This window comes from Drosophila sulfurigaster, chromosome 3 (genome assembly GCF_023558435.1).
Source record: "Drosophila sulfurigaster albostrigata strain 15112-1811.04 chromosome 3, ASM2355843v2, whole genome shotgun sequence".
Lineage (NCBI taxonomy): Eukaryota > Metazoa > Arthropoda > Insecta > Diptera > Drosophilidae > Drosophila > Drosophila sulfurigaster.
Genome location: NC_084883.1, coordinates 7,726,097 through 7,751,891, shown reverse-complemented (window position 1 = coordinate 7,751,891; position 25,795 = coordinate 7,726,097). Strand labels below are relative to the sequence as shown.

Here is a 25,795-nt window from a genome sequence, read left to right as displayed (position 1 = left end):
CCTGATGTCGCCTTTTGACAGCTCTAAACGCTAAATTCAACAAAGATAATTAACACATACACACCCACACACACACATGTACGCAATACATATAAAAATAAATACAATTGAGATAAGTGAGTCGCGTCGTCCCACTGTCTGGGGCCACAGTGAATTTCCCGTCAACTCGTAAACCTCTTTCTTTTTCACTCAATCGCTTTCGATGCTGACAGGGCAAATATCCAAATGCAATTTCAATATATGGAACATAACAATCGGCATATGACAACAACAGCAAAGCTACCAAGGCGAACTATTTGATTTGATAACAAAAGTGACACAAAAAACTAACCCAAATGTATGGCAAATAAATTAGAAAACTGCACTGCATGAAAAGAACAATGGGGTAAAGCGTTAAACGCAATTGATTAAAAATAATATGTAGTTTTATTTTTAAAAAGTTAATTCATAAGAATGTGGTGTATAAACACCACACAACACTTCAACCAGATTATGGTTAAACACTAATCAACATTTGAAAAGTTACTATTGCACAACACTTAAAGTGAAGATGCATAGATAAGAGAAGAAAGAAAAAGCGTCATTAAGAAAATATCGATAAAAGGTAGACATTAGAAAATCGATTTGTGATCGATGCCGTTGGGAACTATGAGCGCAAATTATAAAAGTTAAAGAAATTGAAGTTATATTGTCATAAATATACATATTTGTAAATATTCAGAAAACTTCGTTCAGTCCTCATCAGCTATATAATTTCATAAAACAAACTAGTAATTCATATGTGCATTTTAATTTGAATATTTTGCTGATTTTAGTTAGGCATCAGCAATGACACCATTTTGTGCCATTGTTGACTGCTCGAGGGCGTTATGTAAAGGCCACGAAGCCATAAAAATCCAATGCGCACAACCAAACCAAATTACAATGTTGCAACAAGAATAACAAACAACAGAGCTAGCAGCCACTGTTTGCATGCAGCATGCAGCATAGTGCAGAACGGAAGGCCAGTTTATAGAGGCAAGGATGAGACATGGACTTGCGGGGTGAACAACGGTTGAGGGTGCGCTTCGAGGGGTGGCCCAAAGGATTTGGTTGCCATTTGCCATTTTCCGGCAACATTTTAACAATAAAATTGTTGCTACAGTAGGTGGCATGGAACGTGAAGTTGACATTACTTTGAGTGGCCCGGCGGCAGCAATAACATAGAAAGCAACAATAACAACAACAACAACCGGAGCAACAGTAGCAACACGAACAACTAACTAACTAACTGCCACATGAGTAACGAAGTGTTGGGTAACCCATTGTAGTAGTTGTAGTTGCTGTTGCAGTTTCTGTCTCTGTGTCTGTGGTGTCACTTGCCGGATCAACATGCAAATTAGCTGACGGCTGGCAAGTGCAGATGGCTTTTTGATTGGTTGTCATGCCAGTTGGCAGTTGGCAGTTTGCAGTTGACTGTGCCAAATTTGGCCAAAACAATGTCAGCCTGGACAATGCGAATGACAGCGAGAGAGCGAGACTTTTGTTGCTAACTGAAATCCATAGGTCGCAGTCGCATTCGCAGTTGCACTTGCACTTGCAAATTGGCAAATGTTTTCGGACTCCATCTGGGCAGCAAGCGGATGATCAGACGCTTGCTTATAAATCAAAGCCATAACAAAAGGCAAATGCGAACATATTTTGCAACAGGCACGGAGCATGAACAGACAAGAGCGTCGCACATCATTAATATTAATAAAGGCTCTATATAAAATGCCAGCGATGCCAGCCAAAAATAACAACGCGTCGCATATTTTCATCCAACGAAAGTAAATGAGAACAACTGATGATGATGTTGCTATTGCTGTTGCTTTTGCTGTCGCTGCTTTAGAGTGAGATACATTCGTGAATGGTTGAAAGACGCAAAAAAGCAAAAGAGGCCAACAAACGCTGCTGCGGCGGTGCTGCGTTGGTTGATTTCAACACATTTAATGCGGGGCTGCCACATCACAAAGAGATGTCAACATTCTGCTGCCCACTGTCGGCAATTTATTTGCATCTTATCGGGTATAGATACTTTAATGATGCCATAAAGAACAACTTGTGACCAAGACCAGAAGAATGCATCAACAAGAATATGGGCTAATGTCCAGTGCACACAATGGCCCTGGATCTGACCACTGACCACGGACCACAGACCACTGACTCAAGTGGTGGCGGCTCTGTGTGGCAACTGCCACACGCAAAATCGAAGGAGAAATTCTCCGTGGTCCGTGGTGTGTGGTGTGTGTGTATGTGTGTGTATGTGTGAGTGTTTGTGGTGCGTTAAGCCAAGGACGGAACGTGCCAGGATCTTTGCCAAAAGCTCCATCCAACTTGCAAATATTAGAAAACTGTTATGGAAATAGACCGCAACATTTTGCATTAGTGAATTTTCCGTTGAGATGAATTTATTTTTTGTTTGTACAACGTACATCGCATCGATTCGAGCTAAAAAGTCAACTGCATGTCACGAATTGCGACCGACAGACAATTCGAGGGCGTCCATTTGGTTATTCAAGCCAAAAAAATAAGTTCTTAAGCGAATTTCTCTTAGCTTTTCGAATTCTGAAAGCTGACTTCATTTCTTGACTGAAATTTGCATGCACCTCATTTACTAAGTGTAATTTTTAATTTTTAGTAAAATACGTTTTTCTTGTTAAAATGTAAATCAAAAATAAAACAAAACCAAAAAAAAATCCCAGAAGTACTTAAATATGAAATATTCTGTGCCCATTAGTTTTTCATTAGAACATGCGTATAAAATATAGCTTATCAAATTTGTTTTGTACTTTCAAAATTACAGAGTACATAAATAGTATCGAAATATGTTTGTTTACCAAATTATCATACGCAATTTACGTCAAAATAATGTGAAAAGTTTCGGTTTAAGAATCTCTATTCTTAAAATACATAGACACATTATTCCGCATATTTTCTTTCGACAAACCTTCTTTAATGTTCTTTTTTTTAAATAAAAGCCTTTAACAGGGCAGATTGGATATCAACCCACCATTAACTGTCCATTGGCAACCTTTAATTTTGTTGGACTCCATAAAGGATGCATAACAAGCTTAATGGGCACGCTCTGGCTTATTTTCTGAATACTCGTTGCGAGAATCAATACGAACCAATATTAAAATGTCATCCAACAGTCCAAAAATATAAATTTAATTTTTTCAATCGTTTAGTATTTTGTACCTGTTTTTTCTCCTGTTTAAGGAAAAATAAAAACTAAACAAGTGTTTGATACCCACTACCTATTTTCAATAAAAGAAAAACATTGCGGTAATATTCTTAAAAATTGCCAAATAAATATTCCAAAAAATACAAAAATATACTCAATACAGTAGATTATCAACCAAAGACATTAAATTGTTTCTTAAATGACTTGTACATTTTTAATCGTGAACTTTAATATTAAGCTTCCTTAATTCATGTTTTTCAATTTGCCGGTCGGAAACATGATACATAATACATACATGTACAGCAATAACAAATGCTGTCAACAAAAATTATAGCCCTATCTCTTAAAGTTTCTGAGATCTAGGAGTTTATACGGACGGACGGACAGACAGACATGTGGAGACCAGTTGAATATATGTATATATTTTATTGCTCCTTCTGCCTGTTACATACATCATTAGAAAGTTATAATACCCTAAAAACAAAAACTGCTTTCCCAAAATGAATTGTATATGTAAATAAATGTATATCATTTTGGAAATTACATGGTGAAACAAATGCATTTTTGACTTGTAGATATATATAATGCAAATTTTAAGAACTCTTTTTTTGGGGGTTAAATTTTTCTGTGATTTTAAAAACACTTTCCACTTTTTCTAGAATGTAAAAACCTAAAAGTCAACCACTGGAATAATACTATATAACAATATTAAATAATAAATAAATAATACAATATTTAACAATCCAGAATTATGAATGTGCAGATCACAGAGACATTATTGTTTGTTATTTAATATAAATATATTTATATTTATATACTTCGGAAACACAGATGTTTTTAAATTCATCACTTTGAAAATATAATTTTAATTTTATTGAATATTTTTGCCACTATTTTTTTACAACAAAGTTGCTCAGACAATTAAATCGCTTACTTTAATCAAGCTTTAAAGGTAGGCTGATTACGATTTGAAATGCAAAGTGCAGAGTCAGCTCCGTTTATTACACCTACTTAAACCACATGTAATCGCAGCGTGTGTGGGAGTTGAGGCGTTGAGAATGATAAAAAATTGCAGTAGGCTAGAAAGCCCATTTATTAAGGACGCTTTGCAGTGCGTTGGCGAAGCGAGAGTGCAAATGCCAGCATATGCCATTTTAGCCTCTGGCATTTGTTTTATCGCGTCGGGGTGCGGGGTCAAGAAAACTCGATTTCAATGAGGACCTGAAGTGGTTTTGGATTGCCCTTTTTGATTCAACGGTCAACTCACCGTCCAAATTGCTTTTTTTTTGTCACACTTTAATTAAACCCGTTTGCCCGCTTTGCTCATTCACATGTCAGGTTAAAGGTCATGTCAGATTTCGTGGTGGCTGTGTGTGCAGTAAACACAGGATACGCGATACCGAATTTGAACTATATCATGTTGGGTGAACTTTAGCCTATGTCGCTCAGTGTGGCACGGCGCGACTTTTTTATTTACCTGAACGTCATAATACATCGGCATAAAAGCAGGCGGCACAGCTGGCAATGATTTCCAGGAAAATGCGACTGTAAGCAACTGTAATTAGATAAATAGAGAGAAGCCAATAGACAACAAAAAGGCAGGCAATTAAACGTAAATAGACAACAGCTCAGCCAGCGAGAAGGCTGAGGGTCAAAAGCAAAATAAATTTTCGTGTATACTCCGGGGTGCAATGGGGTGCTCCATGAGCGAGCACATGGCGTATGAGTTATGTCTCGGACCGAATTGACTTAAGACACACCCACAGCACCCACGCGCGCACTGCGCCCACGTTTACAAGCTGGTCTTTTTCGCATGAAATTAGTTTTCGGCCGGCACTAATTAAAATTTATGATACCTGTTTATTTACAAAAATATTTACGCGAATTCCCAAAGATCCGAGCCGCGTTGCTATCTTTAGTGTGGCCCAGCAGGTCAACATGGGACTCCACGTGGAGTCATTAAAAGCCAACCGCTTAAAGCTGGTTTCCATGGGAACAAAAGAGTATGAGAATCCTCTAAATTGCTGATAGGTGCTTAAATTTGCCTCAATTCGGTCTAAAATAGAAACTCATATCTATTTACCATTTGGATCAAGTTACTCACAAAATATAAGAGTTATATATTTACATTTTATGAAGTGATTTAGCCAAGAATACACATCAAAGCATTTCTTCAAAGTCTTGAAGGATCCCTTTTGAAAACATATTTCAAAAATATGTACTTCTATTTAAATTTTACATTTTCCAATGGCAATTAGGAACACAAAAACAAAAAAAGAAATACTTACGTTTATGCAAATATGAAATGTGGAAGAAAAAACTCATTTGCATTTTACGGTGGCCGCCAATCATCACTTAAAAGCGAAAATTGCGGGCTATAAATAAATGCATATGGAAAAGTAAATGCTGTAAGAGCGGATATTATATTCTTTCCTCTGATCTACAAGTAAAGGTGGATGGGTGCCATAAAAATCTATTCGAACAGAGAATGAGAGCACGTTTCGGGCGAAGAAGTGACAAAATCAAATAAACCGATCAATTTTATACTGACTGAGGCTTCGTTTTATTTAATTTTACATATATTTTGTTGTTGTTTTTGTTATATATATATATATACTCTCATAAATTAGGTTTGCTTGTTTTAATGTGTATATATGTATATATTTTTATTTCTTTCTTTCTTTCTTGCATTGTTTGTTTGTAATACATTTTTCATTTCATTTCATTTCATCTGCCGCATATTTCGTTTTCAATTTCAATAATAAAGTTTGCTCGACTTCAAGTTGAATGCAGCTGCTACTGTTGTTGTTCAGTTAGTCTGGAATACATGTAAATTGTTTTGGTTTGCTTTATATTTAAGTGTATATATGTATATGTATATATATAGATTCGTAGGCAGACATAATTTTCGCATAATTTATAACCATACACACACATAAGGGGTACACATTGGGGCACCATCTCTGCCTGCTGTATGTTTACATTTATATTATACATTTATAACCATAATAATTTACAAGTTAAATGACTTAGAAATTAATAGTAGGATTTCCTTTGTGGATTACCATTCATTACATAAACCATTATAATTAAAGTTAAAAACGATGCTCATTCATTTTGTTTTGGTTTTTGGTTTTGTTTTTTTCTTTTTGTTTCGGTTATGGTTTACTTTGCTTGCTTTTGAGTTATTACTTCATTCAATTCATTTCGTTTTTATCTTCATTTTGTTATTTTGTTTTTCGATTTACTTCGTGGCTTATTTACATAGCATTCCTTTCAAGTAAGTACAAGTATTTGGTATTTGTATTTACAGAGCACTGACCCTGGGCCAATTAGCTGCATCAATTGAAGGTTTCGGCTAATTTTCTCGTTTTTTGTTTTTTGTTGTTTTTTTTTTGGTTTTCATTATTTTGTTTGCAGACTTTTCTCGAGTTTGTTGAAAAGTTAAAAGACACAAAATTAAAACTGAATACAAAAATCTCTCTTCATGTTGACCATTTAATTGTAATATAATTTGAATAAATATTAATAACTTTCGCGTATATTTATAAATATATTTGGTTTGTTAATTGTTAAGGGGCTTCTTCAATTTAATTGCTATACAATTGAAATACAATACAATTTCGATTACATTAGTATTTTGTTTTAATTTTCATCAATAATTTTTGGTTCGTGCGATTTTAAAAATTGTGCAAAAATACATTTTTCAAAAATTTCTTGGTGCATACTTTGAGGCGGTGCATTTAAATCACAACATTTACATTATAAGTGCATTTCTTTTTGTTTTGTTTTGTTTTGTTTTGGTTTGGATGTGTGCGTGTGCGCGTTATGTATTGGTGTGTGTGAGGGTTCTAAATAGTCGTTCTCTACTAAGTAGTTGTCATCGAATTTGCTCAAACCGAGTTGTATTTGATTGAAGAATTTGTCTGCTCAAAAGTTTCAGTTTCAGGACGGATTGCTTTCAAGCTGCTTGTGTATGACAGGATACAGGATAGTGTAGCTGTTGCTGTTGTTGTAGTTGTAGCTGTAGTTGTAGTTGCAGTTGCAGTTAGTGTTAGTGCAGGGTCTATTTGTTTGTAGCTACGCTTTGCCATCTCCCCCTCTCGGTGCATACTCGAAGATATCTATGAGTACACACACTCATACAACGATTCTTTTGCTTTAAGGTACTTGTGACTACTTATTTTATAGCTCGAAAATATTTTGATTTCTTCAAGAATTTTCCGTTTCTGGGTTCTCAGCTGGCGTCCAAAGTGTGCGCTCTCTCTGTGTTCGTTCACTTTTGCACAGTCTCAGTTGTTTCCACTTTATATCAACTGCTTGTAAACTGTGTTTGTTGGTGCTGGTGGAAGACTTTCTGCTTTGCACAAAACTCTGGACGGTCGCGTTGAATGAGCCCCCAATAAATATGTTTAATTAGCAGTTGCATCTCTTTTTCCTTCTTGTTTTTTGTTTGCTAGTTTTGTGCTAATTTGTGCAAATTGTGGAAATTGTGCTTTGTTCAACACAAACTAAACAAATTAAACGTAGAGTTTATCTATTAATTAATTACTAAATTCAGAGTTCAGAGTGCTTTTTTTTTGTTGGTTTCGTTTCGTTTTGTTTTTTTTCGATATTTTTAATTTTGTTGTTTGGTAAGTGCAATTGTGGTGCAATATATTTACATATATATACGTATCTATGTATATATATATATGTAATAAAAAATTGTATTTTTCGTTTCGTTTTTAATTATCACATAAATGTGCAGTTGTGCAAATTGTTTGCTAATTGTTGAAATTAAAAGTAATTTGTCAATAATGCGTGCAATTGTAATAATAATGAATTGCATAAATATTCAATATGTGTACTTAACGTTGCCTTTTATAAATTTAATTTATGATATTTTTATTAAAGTTGCCATCAAATGTGTGTGTGTGTTTGTTTAATATTGTTTAACATTTAACAAGTGCGGACATTTACAGGAGTGTGTGTGTGACTCTGTGTGTGTGTATGTGTTCAAGAACATAATTATTTTCTAATGAACTCGTCAAGCGAATTATTCAAATTAAAATGTTGTCAACTAAAACTGCAGCATGCAAATTAAATGAAACAAAACTATGTGATGAACACAACTTTTATGCCGGCTTCACAGTGTCTCGTGTATGTTCGTGTTCATGTTCATGTTCATGTTCATATGCTGCACTCATTGCGCTCTTGTCACTCATTTGCAAAGCCTTAACTCGCAATCAGCGCCGAGTTCTTCTTCCATCTGGGTAAGTCATCATAATCAACTACGCTGCTAAACTGCGCAACAAATTTCCACATTTGTGTGTCGCGTCTCATGGATGGGAATAAAGCTAACTATTTTTAGTTATTTCAAAAGTGAAAAGTACTTTTTAGAAACTAAATAATTCTAGATAATTAATAAAGTTGAAATGATGTTTATTGTACAAAGAATGGTTTTAATTAGAATCCTAGTTTGGGAATTCAAGAGTAAATTTTCTCACCACATAACTAAAATGTTACGGTAAATTGTTTTGATTATAGACCTAGCATATTAGTTAAAGAATTTTTAACTTGTTGTCTCACCACATAACAGAAATATGAAATTATAAAAATAGTTTAATCAGCGCCTCATTTAGCTTTAGTTTTCATTCTAGGATCTGCACTTTTTCACTTGCATTTTGTTGTGCCGAGAAACAGAAAGAACCACAATTGAGTTCAACAATTTGCATGCAAATCGATGTCAGTTATCAATTTAGCAGGCTGCTGTGGAAACTAGAGGTTTTGATAGCTACTATATATGTATGTATTTTTTGGACTCATATCGATGGCGGCAATTGTGCAGAGAGTAATGTAACAAATAAAAGTGGCATTGAATTGCATCAGTGGCTCTGGTTGTGTGCATTGAGTGCTGCTTTTTGGGGCGCTGTGTGTTCATTCTGGTTTGTGCATTCTCTCTCTCTCATTCTCTATACTTGGTTATCTATCGATGAAAAAAAAAGCAGCGACGAATCAATGATGCACAACACCTGATGCCTATTGAAGGCCACTTTTCCATAGAGCCGCCACCAACAATACGATATTTGCGTTAACAGTTTTTTGACGTTATTAAATGAATTGTTCGCTCTCGATTTGCATGCAACCTCCAATGTTGCTGATATTCAATTGTGGTTACAGTTCTGGCTGAACTAAACTTTTCAACAATTATCCAGGCTTGCACTTATCTCCTAAAAAAGCTGCTTTGTATGACATCTAACACAATAATTATAATTTCTTTTTAATCATATATTTAATTCTTGTTTTTTGCAAAGCTCCATTGCGAAATACTTATGTAAGTGCTCAGCAAAATTGTATTTGTATCTACGAGCTACCAGCTAGAACTTTCTGATAAATGTTTCAATTGGTTACGAGTAATTGGTAATACATTTACATTCATTTACTAAATAACATTTATACGAGTATTATGTAATAAGTATTATGTTTTGAAAATATTTTCTGTTTTCTGTTTTCTGCTTTGTGCTTTTCTGCTTTCCATTTCCAGCTGCGTTCAGATCAAAAACTATTCTCTTTCATTCAAAATATCAATTGTGACTACGCTCTAAAATTCCTTCTTTATCGTTCAAGATTACACTTCATTTCGGTTGGTTAACACATATATTTTTATTTTGTTTATTATATTAATTTATGCTCACTAATCTATTTGTATTACTGCTGCTTATTTATTTGATTAAAACTTGATGAAAAAATTCTTTTTGCCTGGGCATTGTTGAAAAGTTTGTGTAGCGAGAGGAATAAGTTAAGTACACAAAAAAGTTGGAATGATAACTGGATTGCCTTTTGGCATCAACTCAGACTAACTCGGAAATTGCGTTAAGTGTTGAAGGTGGTTAACTCCCTGGCCTCAGAGAATTCCTTGAATACTTTCAAAGTTGCCTATGAAATTATCTAAGCTTTCAGTTTTGAATTGCACTTCAACTGTTTCATAAACTACTTACAGTTCACAATTTGGGGAAAGAGAAGAGCTGAAGTGAGCTCAACTTGACAGCAAACTTTTGATCATTTATGTGGTGAGAGAAAGCAAAATTTTGTGATTATAAAGCATAGATTGACACGAGTGTAGCTTCTACTTGTAGTATTCGATGTGAACTTACTGCAGGTGTATGTAAAGGTGTAAAGTCTTACCGTGTATTCTGTGTTCTGATGTCTTTTGTGTTGAAGTGTTTGTTGTGGAGAAACCTGGCGAACTGGAATATCACTTCCTTAGGGGGAAGTCAAAGAAAGAAAGAAAGTTCAACAGAAATACATATATATATATATTGATTCAGAAGACTTGCATCTGTAGTGGGAAGGAAAAGGTGTCGCAAAATGAAATTAGAAATGCATTGTTGGTTTTGTTTTCAGTGTATATTAAGTTGTGTATTTGTTTTCTTCATCTTCATGTAGAGTTTCGTTTGTTTTGTTTTGTTTTTTTTTTTTATCTTTTTTGGTTTGTTTTCCTCTTGTTGTTGTTGTCGTTTTTAGTATTATAATAATATTCGTATATATAATTTATTAATAGATTTAATAAGTAAACAGTAAATTATAATGCAATTATAATTATACTAAAAGAATGACCGCAAAAATGCGCACATTATTTTGTTGTTCTTTGTTTTTGTTTGTGTTTGTTCTTATACAAATGATAGATATAACAAATAGATAGATTGAGTTAGACAGATAGTTTAAGATTGAGATGCAGGCAAAACTTATGTACAGCAAATACAAATACAAAGTACAAAGAGATCAAAATTAGGATTCCAATTGAACTTCAATTAATTACTTGTTTCATCTTTTTTTTTTTAAATTGTGCGAATGGCAATTGCGTTTGAGACATTTGCTGCATTCTTGCTTTAAGTATAAAGTTGTTTTCTTGCTCATGTTGTTGTTGTTGTTGTTGTTTCGGGGATTCTTTTGTGTCTTCAATATACAAATACAAATAAATACAAGTAGTGTTATCTATTCTTTTTATTACCTTTTCTCATGTTTTTCTTTTTCTTGCATATTGACTGGCGTGTTGTATGAGAGTTCTCTATATACTTATATATATATATATTGTATATATGCGTATGTGTGTATATGTTTGTATGTGTATGTGTGTGTGTGTGAGTGTGTCTATGTTTGAACATTTAACAATTAGTTGTATTCATATATTTTTGTTTATACGTTTCGCTAGTTTTTCGTATTTTTCTTTCTTTTGTTTTTGTTTGTTGTTTTTTTTTTTTTTTTGTATATTTCTACGTTTTACTCGAAAATATTTTATTGTGTATATTTAAATAAAGTCAATTTAAATCTCAAAATTGCAAACAATTGAAATGAAAATCCGAGATTACTTAATCGATAGTTAGTTAATATTAATAATATTTATATACAAAGTTTTACACGCAAAATGTTCTTTGCCGAGAAAATGAATGAAATGATAGGAAATGCACTAAATTAAGAAAATACTAAAACGATCTTCGTTGACTGCAAATAAATAAATGTCATAGAAAGTAACAATAAACTTATGTGTATATACAATTAACGTAAATCAAATTAATTGAATTGTATTTTTTCGTTTTTGTGTTTTTACTGTTTTTCATCTGTATTTCGTGTTATAAAAGTTTAGTTTTTGTTTTGTTGCAGTTTAAAAAGTTGTTTTCCATTTATTTGGTATTTTTTTGGTTATAGAAAAATAGGCCAAAAATAGATGTATATGTATATTTTTCATTTCGTTCATTTCAATTCTCATTCAAAAATGTCATTAAAATTTCCTTCTGTCGCTTTGCAATTTGTTTACTTTGATTTGTTTACGGTTTTCTGTTTTTTTTTTCTTTGGGTGCGCTTTCTTTTATGGGATAAAGGGTTTCACTTTCTTATTTAGCTTTTCTTTTTTGTTTATTAAGGGTTTGCAGGGCTAACATACTTATATTGTGATGTAGTTTATTTCGGCTTATAGTTTTATACATATCATTTTGCTAATCCGGCAATGTTTATGTCGAGTTTTAGAAAACGTTTAGTTTATTATGTTTTGTTAATATTATGTTTTATATATAAAGGTGGGTTATTTTGCATTTATTTTTAGAAAATCAAATTACTACAATCTTGAAATTAAAACTGAATACTGAAAATGAAATAATTTCGATTAAATTTTGGAATACTTTTAACGAAGATCGTTGCCATATGGTTGCTGGTACACAGGGTATTCTTTAGTCGTATATTGCATTATTAGAGCATTTGAGCTGTGTGCCAGCAAACGAAAACTTATTCATAAATCTTTTGATAAATTGTTTATAATTATTTGCATTTTATACGTACTGTGTATAAGATATGAAATTTTATTGCTCGCAATTTCATATGTTATTTCATTAATATTTCTGTATATTATTCTTTACATAATAGTTGGCATTAAAATGTATATCAAACAGAAGAAGAAGAAGAAAGAGAGAGAGAAAGAGACTTTAACAAAAGTTGGAAAATAACTTTGCACTTTTCATTATGGATTAATTTGTTATTTATTCATTAGTTGTCATTCCGCATACACAACCGTTTCAACATTTTAATTTCATTTGGGTATTCGGTTTAAAAATGTGTTGTTGATTGTTTTCATAATTGATTGTTTGTTGGAACTCTGTATGCATAATAACAATAATAGGTAATATATTAAAATGTACAATTTGTCATCATTGTTTGTCATTCTTTCTTTGTCTTTTATCAGCTATTCAAAGTTATTAACGTTTAATAATTATATTATCTCTTGTATTAAATTTGTTTTTAGTACAGTCCACGGTTGTATTTGCTTTCAACTGTAATTATTCAACGCAAAAATTGAGAATCGAGAAACAAAAAGAGAACTGAGGTAAATTATATGGATTTTTATTATAATAGGTTCATTCTTCTCCTTCCTTCTCGAGTTTCCGATTTCATGTTTAGCATTTTTACAGGCATTTAACTAAACATTATAAGTATATTATTTTTGTATAAGTTTAGTTCATTTTTGTTTTTGTTACGTTATATATATATATTTATAAGTCCATTGTTAGTTAAATATACTTGATTTAAATAAATTTTTCTTAACTACATAGCTGCCATTTCCATGAGAACTGTTTCATATATGAAAAATAATAACGTGAGACGAAATACTATTTAGAAAACTTAAATTAATAACTATACAAAAAACGCAGGCAAAATGATTTCTACATACAGATGAAAGGATAGCTTAAACTAGATGAAAACAAATGTAGTTTGACAAATTTATATACACAATACACATACATATAATTATGGTATTTAAATCAAAGTTGTCGCTGCCATAAATACGAGTTAGTGGCAAATATATATATATTGTTGTAAATCAAATGCATAAACTTTTTTTTTGTAATTAATAAATGATAATCTCAACTATCAATCATAATAAGTATAATCAAGTCAAGTCTTTTTGTTATGTAAATGTTATACCTTCATTGTATTAGTTTTTTCTCCACGTTTTTTTGTAAATGTTTTTGTTGTTTATTTTTATGTAATTTGTATATATATATATTGTTTGTTTTTGGGTTTTTAAATATCATTAATACAATCATAGACCTACGGCATCATCATTAGTTATCATTATTTTCGTTAGCATTAGAATTATCATTAACATGATAATATCAGTTTTATCCGATATCAGTTTTCAGTGGCAAACGGATTCGCAATCGCATTCGTATTCATATTATCAGCATTATCATTGCAATAAAACCTATGTCAATTTTTAATTGTATATTTAGTTGTTATATGTATATATTTACTATATATAATTAATATCTGCTTCTGTTTTCTTTTTGTCCTTATTTTGTTTTTTTTTTCGTGTTTTTTTTCATTTTAATTCTTTCTTTTTGTGTATATGTATATATAATTTTCTTTCATTCTTTCGCTTTTCTTTTTCTGCTCCTTTTACGCATTTTTTGATTTATTTTTACTATTTTTCTTTTGTTGTTGCTTTGTTTTGTTTTGCTTTGTTTGCCGTTTTGCTGCTATAACATTTAAACTTTAATACACGTATAGTTAAATAATGTACACGAAATATGCATATCTGTATACTTACATATATAGATTTATTTATATATATATAAGTATACAGATACGTATATGTATTCTGTTGTATATATATTTGAAATATATTCTTGAATACTTAGTTTTGCTTTTAATATATACTAAAATAGTTTAGGCCCGATTTAATGCGCAAAACAATAAATGAAAAACACTTTGGGGAAATTTGCGACATTTTGTTTTAATATCATTTGCTTATTTGGTTTTCATTTTCTTTTTTTTTTTTGGATTTTCTTTATAGCTTTCGAAATGTTAACGCCATTTTTTTGAGTAATTTCTTTTTTTTTATTGAGTATCTGCTTATTGTTTTTTTGTTTTTGTTAAATATTTGTTGTTTATATCAATAATTAATAATAGTGTAGTAATTATCGAAATCATACCTTTTATTTATATTTGCTGCCTCTTAGAGTTGTTCTTTCATTTTCAGTAATATTCAATTGGCAATAATTACCATTTTTTTCATGCCGCAACTTTGATTTAATTCTTCTTTTTGAATACTTTTCTTTTTAGGGTTTCGAGCAGGCGGGTGGTTGGTTTAACAGTATGTGTGTGTGTTTGTGTAATGTGTTTGTGTGTGTTGGACAAATTTAAACTTAATATGTTTGAAAGTGTAATTTTAAATATATATCGTAAAACTAATTGTAATTTATGTTTAACGTGGGTTCTCTCTAGCTGTCGTGTGTGTGTGTGTGTGTGTATGTATGTATGTCTGTGTATGTTATGTCTGTGTGTGTATGCCTTTGTGTGAATGTGTGTAAACTTAACGCCCTCGCGCCCAGCGCAATAACGCATCTGCTAACACATCCAAATGAGCTTTCGTCTGAAATTGGAGGAGCACAAGAGAGAAGAAAAACGAAATTAAAACTCACATATTTCGCTTAGGATGACAATCGAAAGTGAAGAGTAGAAAACTTACCGTTTTGTAGAACATGCAGGATCTTCTGTCCTCATCCTCGCCCTCCGGACAATCGATGAAGCCATCGCATAGCACATGATCGTCTATGCAACGATAGCGTCCCTGCAGATCTGGTGTGGGGCATGCGAAGCGCTCCATGCCATCCATTGCGGTGGGGCACTCTGAAAGACAGAAGACATGAAACGTAAAGGTTTTTGCACAGTTAGTCAAAATAGTTTTTGCCATAAATGTTGCATGCGCCGCAGACCGACACTCAGGTAAGAACTTTCCGCATAAATCGTTCAACTTGCCAAGCAAAACTTTGAGCACGCTAATGTCCGCCATGATTTGCGTCTAAATGTTGGAAGTTGTAGCAACGACACCCGCATAAAAGTATGCTCCGTTATTTGCTATTTGCTTCTCTCCCACATTTCCCTTCCCCTTTATCCATCACAACGTTGTCGCTGTCGCTGTCGATGCTTAGCGGCATACGACGTTATAAATAGTTGCACGTTTGCTACTTGCTACTTGCTACTTTACTACTTTCGGTGCTTGCAGGATACCCGCTGTTTGGCCAGGCCAACGAGGATTCCCTTGCAACGACGACGGAGACAGCAACAAAAACAACAACAACAACAACAACAACAACAACAACAACAGTTATAACGCCAGCAGCAGCAACGCCAACAACACCAGCAGCAACAACAACAACATTATTTTTTGTGGCATTTCGCGATGCTTTTTTCTTTCTGCAAACAAATACATAAAAATAAATCACTTGTAGGACATGTTGGCGCCTCCGGTTTAGTTTCAACCATTCTGCCACATGCACACATACATACACGCACATGCACACACATAAGCACACACACACACAGACGTTGTTGTCATTGTTATTGTTGCTCCTGGCTACATGTTTGCGTATTGAGATTTGTTGAAGTTGCCCATATACGTTTACCCATTTCGCCGTCACATCCGCCCATCCTTCCCCCCCCTCACTTGCTCCATAGCTCCAATTTTTCGACGACTTTGTTGCGCTATTTTTGTACCTCGCGATTGGAAAAAAGCAACGCTGTAGTTTTGCTGCACTTTTTCTCTGCTCGTCTCTTTTTTCCCGATATGTCCGCACATGAATTGTTGGCCTTTTGTTGAGTTTTGCACATTTATATGTTGCTACTACAAATACTTCCATTTTACGAAATTAAATTCATTCATTTCTGTGCTCAACACTTTGCTTCTTATTTTTTGGCAAATGTGTTGGCGATGTTAACAGGATATTTATTAGATAAGCATATGAATTTGTTGCAACTATTTTGATATTCTGGGCAGATTTTAAAAACAAGAATAAAATCAAATTGCAATATCCAGAGTGGTTTATTTTATGGAATATTGTGTATTGCCAATTTGCTTGTCTCTTATGAATTCATATTTAGCACACAAGTGACTTTAGTTAGGTATGAATAAATTCCATAGCTGGCGCTATTTATAATTGGCGTTGCCAGATTGCATTTTTGTATGTTTCTGGTACATATTTCATGTATGCATATTAAACTGCAATTGTCTTAACTTATTGTGTTGTGTTAAGTAAACTAAAATATTATTTATGACAAGTCTATCTTCCTAGCTTTTACAGTTCTACAGATTTCTACAAATATGTTCAAACTTAAACATTAAATTCTTTCCTTCATTTCAAACTCGACTCCATTCAGTAAACACCTTATCTTGATCTGTTGCAGGTGGCATGTCAACTCCCGTTTGTCATAACGGTGTGACTGTCGCATAAGTATGTGTCACACTTGGGTGTAAATCACACTGAAATACGATACACGACACTCGTAACGTACACACGATGCAACGCAGTTGCAACATTTTGCTGCGTTTGCACATTTCATTCATTCAGCTCGAAAGTAGCGAACACTTTTGCACCCCAGCTGAGACAACTGTAGTTTCATTAATGAAGCTTTTTTACAAGTGTCTTCTACGCACACACATTCACACTCCAAATAAAGCAAAAAATAAGTGCCTGCCCTTCAACACTTGTCAGCCGCATGTCCCGAGTTCTCTGTACAGGTTGTCAACGCCTTACAAGAAAATACGACGACTTCCAGTTCTGCTGAATCACCTTGCTGTACTCGTATACATTAATGCGCATTACAAGCAATGGCAAACGGAAACAGTGACAGCTGCAAAAAGTGCATAAGCAATGTGCGCAACTTGACACTCAATTGTTTAGCACAGGCCGCCCCGTCAGAACAGCTACTTTGGATAGGAATGGGGAATGGGGAATGGGGCTACAGCCCTTTCGGCACTTCTCAGTTGTGTTGTGTTTTGTGTTATTTAGTTTGTCTGCCAAATGAAGACGGCCTCATGTTGCCAAGTGTCTGCTGTCTGTCTTCTGCTGTGTGAAATCAATTGATGTGCAGGTGAAAAAATTGTGAGTGCCAATGTGATTCTGGCGCGAAATGCCTCATTAGACCCATTGTTCACAACACGAAGTCAAAGTCGAACCAATACCACCACTGAAGAAGGCTCGTGGCGTGCTAAAGCGACATTTGCATTTTGAAGAGCTTGAAGCAATGACGATTATCATGCTGATGATGATGACGATGATGACTTTGTCGCCGACAACAGAGTTGTCGATTGCCATTTATCAATGTGCTTCGCGGTCGCCGCCGACATCGTATTTAATTGCGTCAATGGATACTTGCGCACGTTTGGCCACGCCCACTCTTCGCCACTTGATAGCAATGCATACTGATTTAATAAATCGCATCAACGATGACAGCTCGTATTTATACATAAGTTAAAGCACCTTACGCGCTTGTAATAATATGTATGTATATGGTAATTGGCATTTAATTCTTTTTATTTTAACTGCTAGGTTTAAATAACGTGTCGTAATGTGATCATGTCTTCGCAACTTCTATTAAGTCCATTCAAAGTAGGACTCTTTCGATTGTTCTTATTATCGATGACTCAAACTACATTATCGGAAATAATATACTGAATTGAATGCAGAGCAGCGTTGCCAGATCGGCTTATTGGTTAGAAAGCTGTGTGGACGTTCCTTGATCCATTCCCATATACAAACATAAACACATACATACATACATATACATATAACAAAAGGAAGGTGCACACCCATTACTACTTACAGTTAGCATAGTTTTTGCTATCGTTGTTGTGCCATTTACATTGCAGTCAACGCAACTCAGCACTCGCTTTTCAGACCGGGCCATTTGCCGTTGTTGTCAACCCACATTTTGTGCTTTGAACTTAATTTTACACACAAATAACTTGCACACACACACACACACTGTAAGACAAACTGCAAAGAGCCATCATAGAGAAAGAGAGCAAGAGAGAGAGAGAGAGAGACACGGTTCGGATGGTTTGGCTGAGTGGGTGCACAAGTTGCAACTTGCAAGTTGTACCGTGGCTGAAATTTTGGTATAGTTTGTTGTTGGCGTTCCTTCCCTTTTTCTATTTGCAATCTTTTTTCCTTTCGGGCCAAGCGAGGCTATTGAACTTTAAATTGATTTTTGCGCTTGTTTATTGTCGCTCTCTCTTTCTCTTACTCTCTTCTCTCTCCCTCTATAGCGTCGTCGCCTTAGTTGCTTATCGTTAGTGCAATAAATCGAAATAAGCTAGCAGAAGTTATTTTATTTTTCATTTGTGTGCTGCTTCTCGATGTGCATTTCTCAGTTGGTGAAACGCCTACAGGTAGCCAACAGAAAGTGGACAGCTGCGTCGAGTTGCCATTTGCAAAAACTTTTCTTTTATAATTGCAAATTTTCAGAGAAGAAGTCATATTAATGGCTTGGCAAAAGTTTAAACAAGCTGTCGGCAATGAATTGAGTATTAACAAAGAGAAATTTTCACTAACAGCTAAAATAATTCTTTTTTTTTTTAGTTTTTAAAATTTGCTATAAATACTATAAAATAATTTAATAAAATTTTCGATTAATTTAAGGTTGGTTAACTCTGTTAAACCTTTCCTCACATAAAAACTAACTCCTCTCAAAATTATAAATTTATTCAGGCATGATTTGATTTCAATTATACGAATACATGTTTTAGGTGTTTATGTTAATGAAGCAGTATTTTAAGATTTTAATTTATAAGACTAGACTAGATAAATTATTCAAGAGCTGAAGAATTTCAATTCTTACTAAGTTATTGTTTGATTTGAAAGCAATAAAGAGTCTATCGACAATTGCATTTCATCGAAAGGGGTTATGCAAATTTATGGAATTTTAAAGTTTTGACAGCTTCTCATGTGAAATTTGTATTCATCACTTGTTCGAGTAGTAATGCAAATCCAGTTTAGATCTTGGAGTGGGAGTAGAACTTATGTAGATAAGACACAACTGTACCAAGTTGCGACATCCTGTTACTATGCCATATAAGCCAGGACATAAGCTTGAAAGAGTCAACGCATGTTGACACTAAGACACTCAGCAAGAGCAACTACAACAACAATAATAGCAACAGACATGACAAACAAACAACAAGCAGAGCAACAACACGTCGAGTGTCAAAAAATCAAAAGCATAAAAAGGATTTGGCTGTTGCCAAGTCGCAGCTGAGCAGTGAATCCAAGTCAAAAGTTGCGAAGCAATAGAAGAAGGGAGCAGGTTTTGAGTCTGGGGCTGCTGCTGCTGCTGTTGTCGTGTGTGTGTTGGGGCAGCCAAAAAGCAAATGCTGCTATTTTTGTCGACAAAGCGGCATTCGAAAGTGTGAGAGATGGATAAAGATAGAGAGAGTGAGAGAAAGAGAGAGAGAGAGAGAGAGAGAGAGAGAGAGAGAGAGTACATGGCGTATACGTAATGCAAGGCAGTTCTGTGAATAAGAGTTCGCCGCAAAAATAAGTTGAAAATATTGTAACAAAGTTCGAGCGAGAGAAAACCTTTTTCGCCCACTCCCCGAAAGAGTCAAAAGAGCAAAAGAGCCAAACTCCAAAAGCAAAAGCCAAAAGCAACGCCAAAGCCAAAGCGAAACGCCTGTTGTCTCGTCGGCATGGCGCCTAAAATGCTGCCAACAATAATAACAAAACCCACGAAACGAGAGCTCGCAATGCAATCTATATAGAAACATACACACGCACACACACTACCACACCAATGCAGTTGATTCAATGTGTTTGTGTGTGTGTATGTGTGTGAGGGCGTCGTCTGCAGGAAGCTGAAGGAAGCAGCAGCAAAAGGAAACAGCGCGCAACGATTTTGAAGCAATAAATTGATAGTTTTATGTGGTGCACATAAACAGGCGGCTGAAACAGGAGCAGGAGCTGCAAAGAAACTGCTAAATGAGATTCTGGCTGCTGCTGCTGCTACTGCTGCTTCTGTTGGCTAGTCGGAACATTAAACTTACGTCTTAACAAATACACCCCTCCAAAAACACTCACCCACCTAAGGCAAATACCCACTCAGCTTACTCCGGTGGTTTTCTCATGCATATTTCAACCGTAAATAGCAAAATGGCCGAATGCATAAAACAAAAGCATGAGCAAATTTATAAATGACAACTGCAAAATTGATGGGCTCTCATTTCGCCATTACCCCCTAACCCCTTTGCCCATTACAAAGCCGTCTTCGCCTTCGCCTTCGTACCCTACACATCTTTATTCAGTCAGAGGCTTTCTGCTCCTAATCTTAAGATTCCACCGCTTTACGACTGGCAAATTTCACTTTTGTGAGCCCCAAACAAAACCAATTTTGCAGTGACATATTCAGTGTGCTTTGTGTCTAGTGTGCCTGTGTCAAAAATTGAATTCAATTTATTTTTCTTTTCTTTTATTTTACATTTTTCTTTTCGGGTCTAGCTCCATGTTTTACTTGTCGACAAATTTGGGATACAGGTCTGCTTCGTCAACGAGTCCTTTCTCTGCCCCAGACTTGGTAAGCTGTCATAATTTTAAGGGGCGGTGAAGTTAAGGGGCAGCATTTGGGCGGTTCTCTAATGAGGTTTTGATTAAATTTCACGCTCAAAAGCATTGTATGAAAATTGGTGTGCATATTATTTTAAGACTACCTGGCATTTTAGCATTTTTTGGCACATCGTTTGTGATCTCAGATGTGCGGCTGATTTTTGCATCAATTATCTCAGCATACATTCATTTTTGTTTACCATTAACTGTTGTTCCCACTCATACACACATGCTGGCAAATTTATACATTTCATAGGAAATGTGTGTTCAATTTACATATACATACATATATGAAATTCTCTCTACATTCATGTTCGTTCTATTTAGTTAGTTCCACTAACAGTAATTCAGTCGCTGAAATAAGTCTTGTAAATTTATAATAAGCTTGACACAAGTTGCCAAATTGGTAGTCGATTTCTAATTAACTTCAAAATATAAAAATGGAAAAAAAAAAATTAAAACCTTCAAACCTTTGCTTCCATTATAAACATGATATATGCGTACTAGATATCAAAAACAGTATTTTATTTCTGGTATTTTGCTCTTTTCAGCTTGTATTTTGTTCACCTACATACATGGGCTATGTATGAATGAAAATGGATACAAATTAGCCGCTAGGTGGCGTATATGTATCGGCGTGTGTGTGTGTGTGAGTCGGCGAGGCCTCGCAGCCAATTTTTGTTTGTGCACGTGTGTTTTGATGTGTGTGTCTTACGCCTACTTTGCATTTATTGTAATTGAATAAGCTTAGATTTTTCTTGGTTTTTGCTTTCAGCTACAGTGCCTGCAAGCTAATTGTGGAGCACATCTCAAGTCACATCCTGACCTCCTATGGAGCACAACCATTTAGCTTAATTTGCACAATTTTTGATGTCATAAACGAAAAGCAAAGTCACATACCAACAGCATAAACAGCTCCAACGGAAGAGGCCACGCATAACATGAGAAACCTTTTAGTTATCATACTCATATACATATCTAGTAGTTCGAACAACAACAAATTTTTATAGTCTAAAGGAAATGAAATGTTCTATTCTATTAACAAATTTGAAATTCATAATTATTCCTCATACAAATTTATATATTACTTTATTCCAAATAATAATTTATTTAAAATTATTTTGTATGCCAAATAAGTAAAAATTAGAGTGAGATCTCTTATATTTACTAATTTTGTATTCTTTTCTAATAAACAACCAGTTTTTTTTAAGAGTATTCGTGATTCATTGACCATATAAAGCCGAGAATAGCGAATTATTTGTTGTGAAATTCCTATAAACTAAGCCCTCTTCCAGCAAACCGTGCCGTCTACTATATATGCAAAATTTGGACCCCAACATCAATAGACCATTTCATCGACCACATTAGAAGCACGCTCTGGCTGCACCAAAATGTGGCACCAGCAGAAAAGTAGCAAAAACATGTCCCTTGTGTATAAGTAGTTGCCAAAAGGGTGCTGCCATCCACCCACAAAATATGACTTAATATGCAAATTGAGGGTGTCCACTTGATGTGCTTCTCATGCAGAAACATGCCACGAGAGCATTTTGCATTTTGTAACACACATTTTAAAAGCATTCTCCGGCAAAAGTGACTTACATACATATTCTTTGGCTTTCAACGAGAAGAAATTTTTGGCGAGTTGAGTTGCAAAACATAATTTGCGTGGCAGTTGGAGGATTTAGTCATTCATAGTTTATGACCCAACTCGTTTGGTATTTTTCTTTTATGGGCAGCCAAGTAAGTTCTTATTCTTTTATGATCATGAGCTATATTTAATGCTGATGAGCGGGTACTAAAAAATGAATGTAATTGGAATTTATCCTTAACAAGTTGGCTTTACATACAACATACTATATAGATTATTTCATTTCAATTAAGCTGTTGTCATTGTGCTCGACTAACCTTGATATCAAAATCAAAAATAACAACTGGCAGATGAAATTAAGATTGGCCACACACAGAGAACCACCCAAGTAGGCCATTTGCAACTCGCCAATTTAACTAATCAGGACAGAAGTGTGCCAATACCTTTCAACAGTTCACAATTTAGTCAAGGAAATGCCAATGCTTATATATTTTAATTAGCTTGGTAGCAGACACACAAGCACACAGCTTTTAAGGCGCGGCCAGGGCTTGACAATAGCATGTACAGACACACTTTTCATATATGTTCACATATATATATATATATTAAATGTGTTATATATATCTCTATATATGTAAGTCGCGTCTGACAACAGCCATAAGACAAAGCATAACAATGGCAACGGCAGCGGCAACGGCAACAGCAACACAAACAGCAACAGCAAGGACAAAATGGCCAAATATAGCAACAAACAAAACGAGGCAAATAAAGAAGCAACAAACCATCAACAGTTTGATATGCCTCGTCTGTTCTCAGACATTCACGCACACACATACACACAGAGAAAGAGACAGACACACACACACACACACACACAGACAGACAGACACGCAGGCTCACAGACAGACACAAACACAAATGAAGGAGCCACTGTGAAACTTTTGGGAATTGCTGCTTACACATTTGTAATCTTGTCTTGTGCCAGGCCCCGCTTCCCACTTCCCGTCTCCCGCTTTCCACTTCCCACAACCCAAACCTCGCAGCCCACATCACGTCGCTTAGCGCTCGCTCTCTTTCTCTCTCTCCAGCTCTCTCTCTATCTGCTCGCAGTTCTCAGCAATGAGCTCTCATCTCCATCTCCATCTGCAAGTTGGGCTACTTCAGCTGCTTTTTGGGTGTGCCCCTTGGCAGGCATATTCTATTTTTAGCACGCATATAAAGCATGCGAAAATGCTCCTTACGTTTTCGCTGTTTTCTTTTTCTTCAGCGAGTGTAATAAAAAACTCATATTTTTGTTTCATTTTGTTTCTACGCTGTTTATTTTGCTACTACGCTCTTCACTCATCGCTCTTCCTTTCCTTTTTTTTGTTAGGCCAAATTAAATGAATTTGTTAAGGCGTGCTAGTTTGGTTTTGAGTTCTCAACATTTGCTTTCACCCATTGTCCTTGTCATCCACGTTGCCAACAAATCAATCGATGTGCCAGGCAGCATCGCATTTTATATGCACTCGCATGTATAATTTCAGCAAGTCTCTTTTGAGCCAGCTAAACTTCTTAATTGGCAATTAAAAAGCGTTAAAAGCGCTTAAAGTCCCAGCCAAAAAGTAAAACCCATTAAAAGTTTCGATGGTCACAAAAATCGTCGACTGACCCCAAAAAAAAAATTAAAGGCAGCATAAATAATCGCATTTTATGTGATCATCTGATTCTGTGTTAGCATAAAAAATGTGCGCTTTAATTATATTCAAAAAATTATGCTTTTTAATCAGAGAATTTCACATTTCCATTTTTAGCGCAAAATTCACTTTAACATGCTTTTGAGCTGAGCTCAGTTCATTCTATTGTAATTAATATAAAATGTTGCCACATTTTAGATACATTTCAAATGAGCTTCATGCCACAGACCTTGGGGCGTTGTGTTGTGCTGCCAAGCTGCAAGTTGCCTCCTCTTCTTCTTGTTGTTGTTTTGTTTTACTGTAATTGTTGTTGTTGTGTTGTGTTAGTCGTTTTTCGTTATTTTTTTTTTATATAAATTAATGATGTGCTGAGGGAAAACGTTTATGGTCTTGCCACAGCAATGTCTGTCATACGCTGTTTGCCTGCTGCTGTTTTTTCATGTCAATTGCAAATTGTAATTCTAATTACTTTAATTGCTCATTTAAAGGTCAAAGGCAACGAACGCAGCGTCAACGCTATTAGAACACCTTATCATACGAGTATACTGAATAGTTTGAGCCTCTGCCTTGACATATGTATTGGGTAGGCAACAAAAAATATATAAATGTAAAGCGCAAAACAAAAGCTGCCAGCAACAGCGGCAGCAGAAGTAGACAGCGGATACAGGACTGGAAGGAATAAGGAATAGGGGATGGCAAACAAAAGTGCGAACGATTATTATTTAGGTTTGACGTCAAAGCCTTAAACGCCAATTACAAGGCGCACACACACGTATATGAATGTATACCATTTTTACCTGCTACGTGACTGCCATAACCACACACCCACACACCCACACATGCACGCACACATACACACAATTGACACACTAAAATTTTAATGTAGCATACTTTTAGGCCGCACACTGCAAATGACAACAAAACCCGAGAAAAACAGCTTCTCTGTCTCTCTCCTTCAATTTCGCTCTTTATCTGCTCTCCCTTTCTGTCTCTGTGTATTATGCTGCGCGCTTAACACCCTGCAGTTTGCCATCTTGCTCCCACTTCTTCCTTAGCATTTGTTGTGACTTTTAGTGTCTGTTTGTTGTGACCTCGTCCACCTGACCCCTTGAGCCCTTAGCACTGTGGTTTAAGCAAAACACATGATTAAAAAATCCAATTTCTCATTTTAATATTTTAGCAAGTAGATTTGCGGACTGGATTTGAATTCATTCACAAGCAAAGCATTCGTGAAAAGAATAATGCAATATAAGTTTTGAACAAAACTTTCGACAAAGTGTGATGATTATTTTGGAAGGCAAATGATTATTAGTATTAGGCATCGAATGAAAGAAAAATATCAATAATAGAAATTAAATGATATGGATATATCATACAGTTCTTGACCATTATCGAAAAAAAACGAAATTGAAATTGA

General features: G+C 34.9%; 1 protein-coding gene and 1 long non-coding RNA gene across 2 annotated transcripts in view; one reads left to right on the top strand and one right to left on the bottom strand.

Moving 5' to 3' along the window:
• Nucleotides 1–6,427: 6,427 nt before the first annotated feature.
• LOC133841539 (histone-lysine N-methyltransferase 2D) overlaps nt 6,428–25,795 on the bottom strand; it is a 46,567-nt gene continuing 27,199 nt past the window's right edge. The window contains exons 2-3 of the mRNA XM_062274100.1: nt 15,207–15,367; nt 6,428–15,110 (exon numbers count right to left, since the gene is read on the bottom strand). Of these exons, the coding sequence (XP_062130084.1) occupies nt 15,051–15,110; nt 15,207–15,367 (221 nt within the window). The 3' untranslated portion in view covers nt 6,428–15,050. The remainder of the gene's footprint in view (nt 15,111–15,206; nt 15,368–25,795) is intronic.
• Nucleotides 21,449–22,206, top strand: LOC133843301 (uncharacterized). The gene is made up of 2 exons (XR_009894495.1): nt 21,449–21,816; nt 21,890–22,206. It is a non-coding gene; the product is annotated as an uncharacterized LOC133843301 (long non-coding RNA).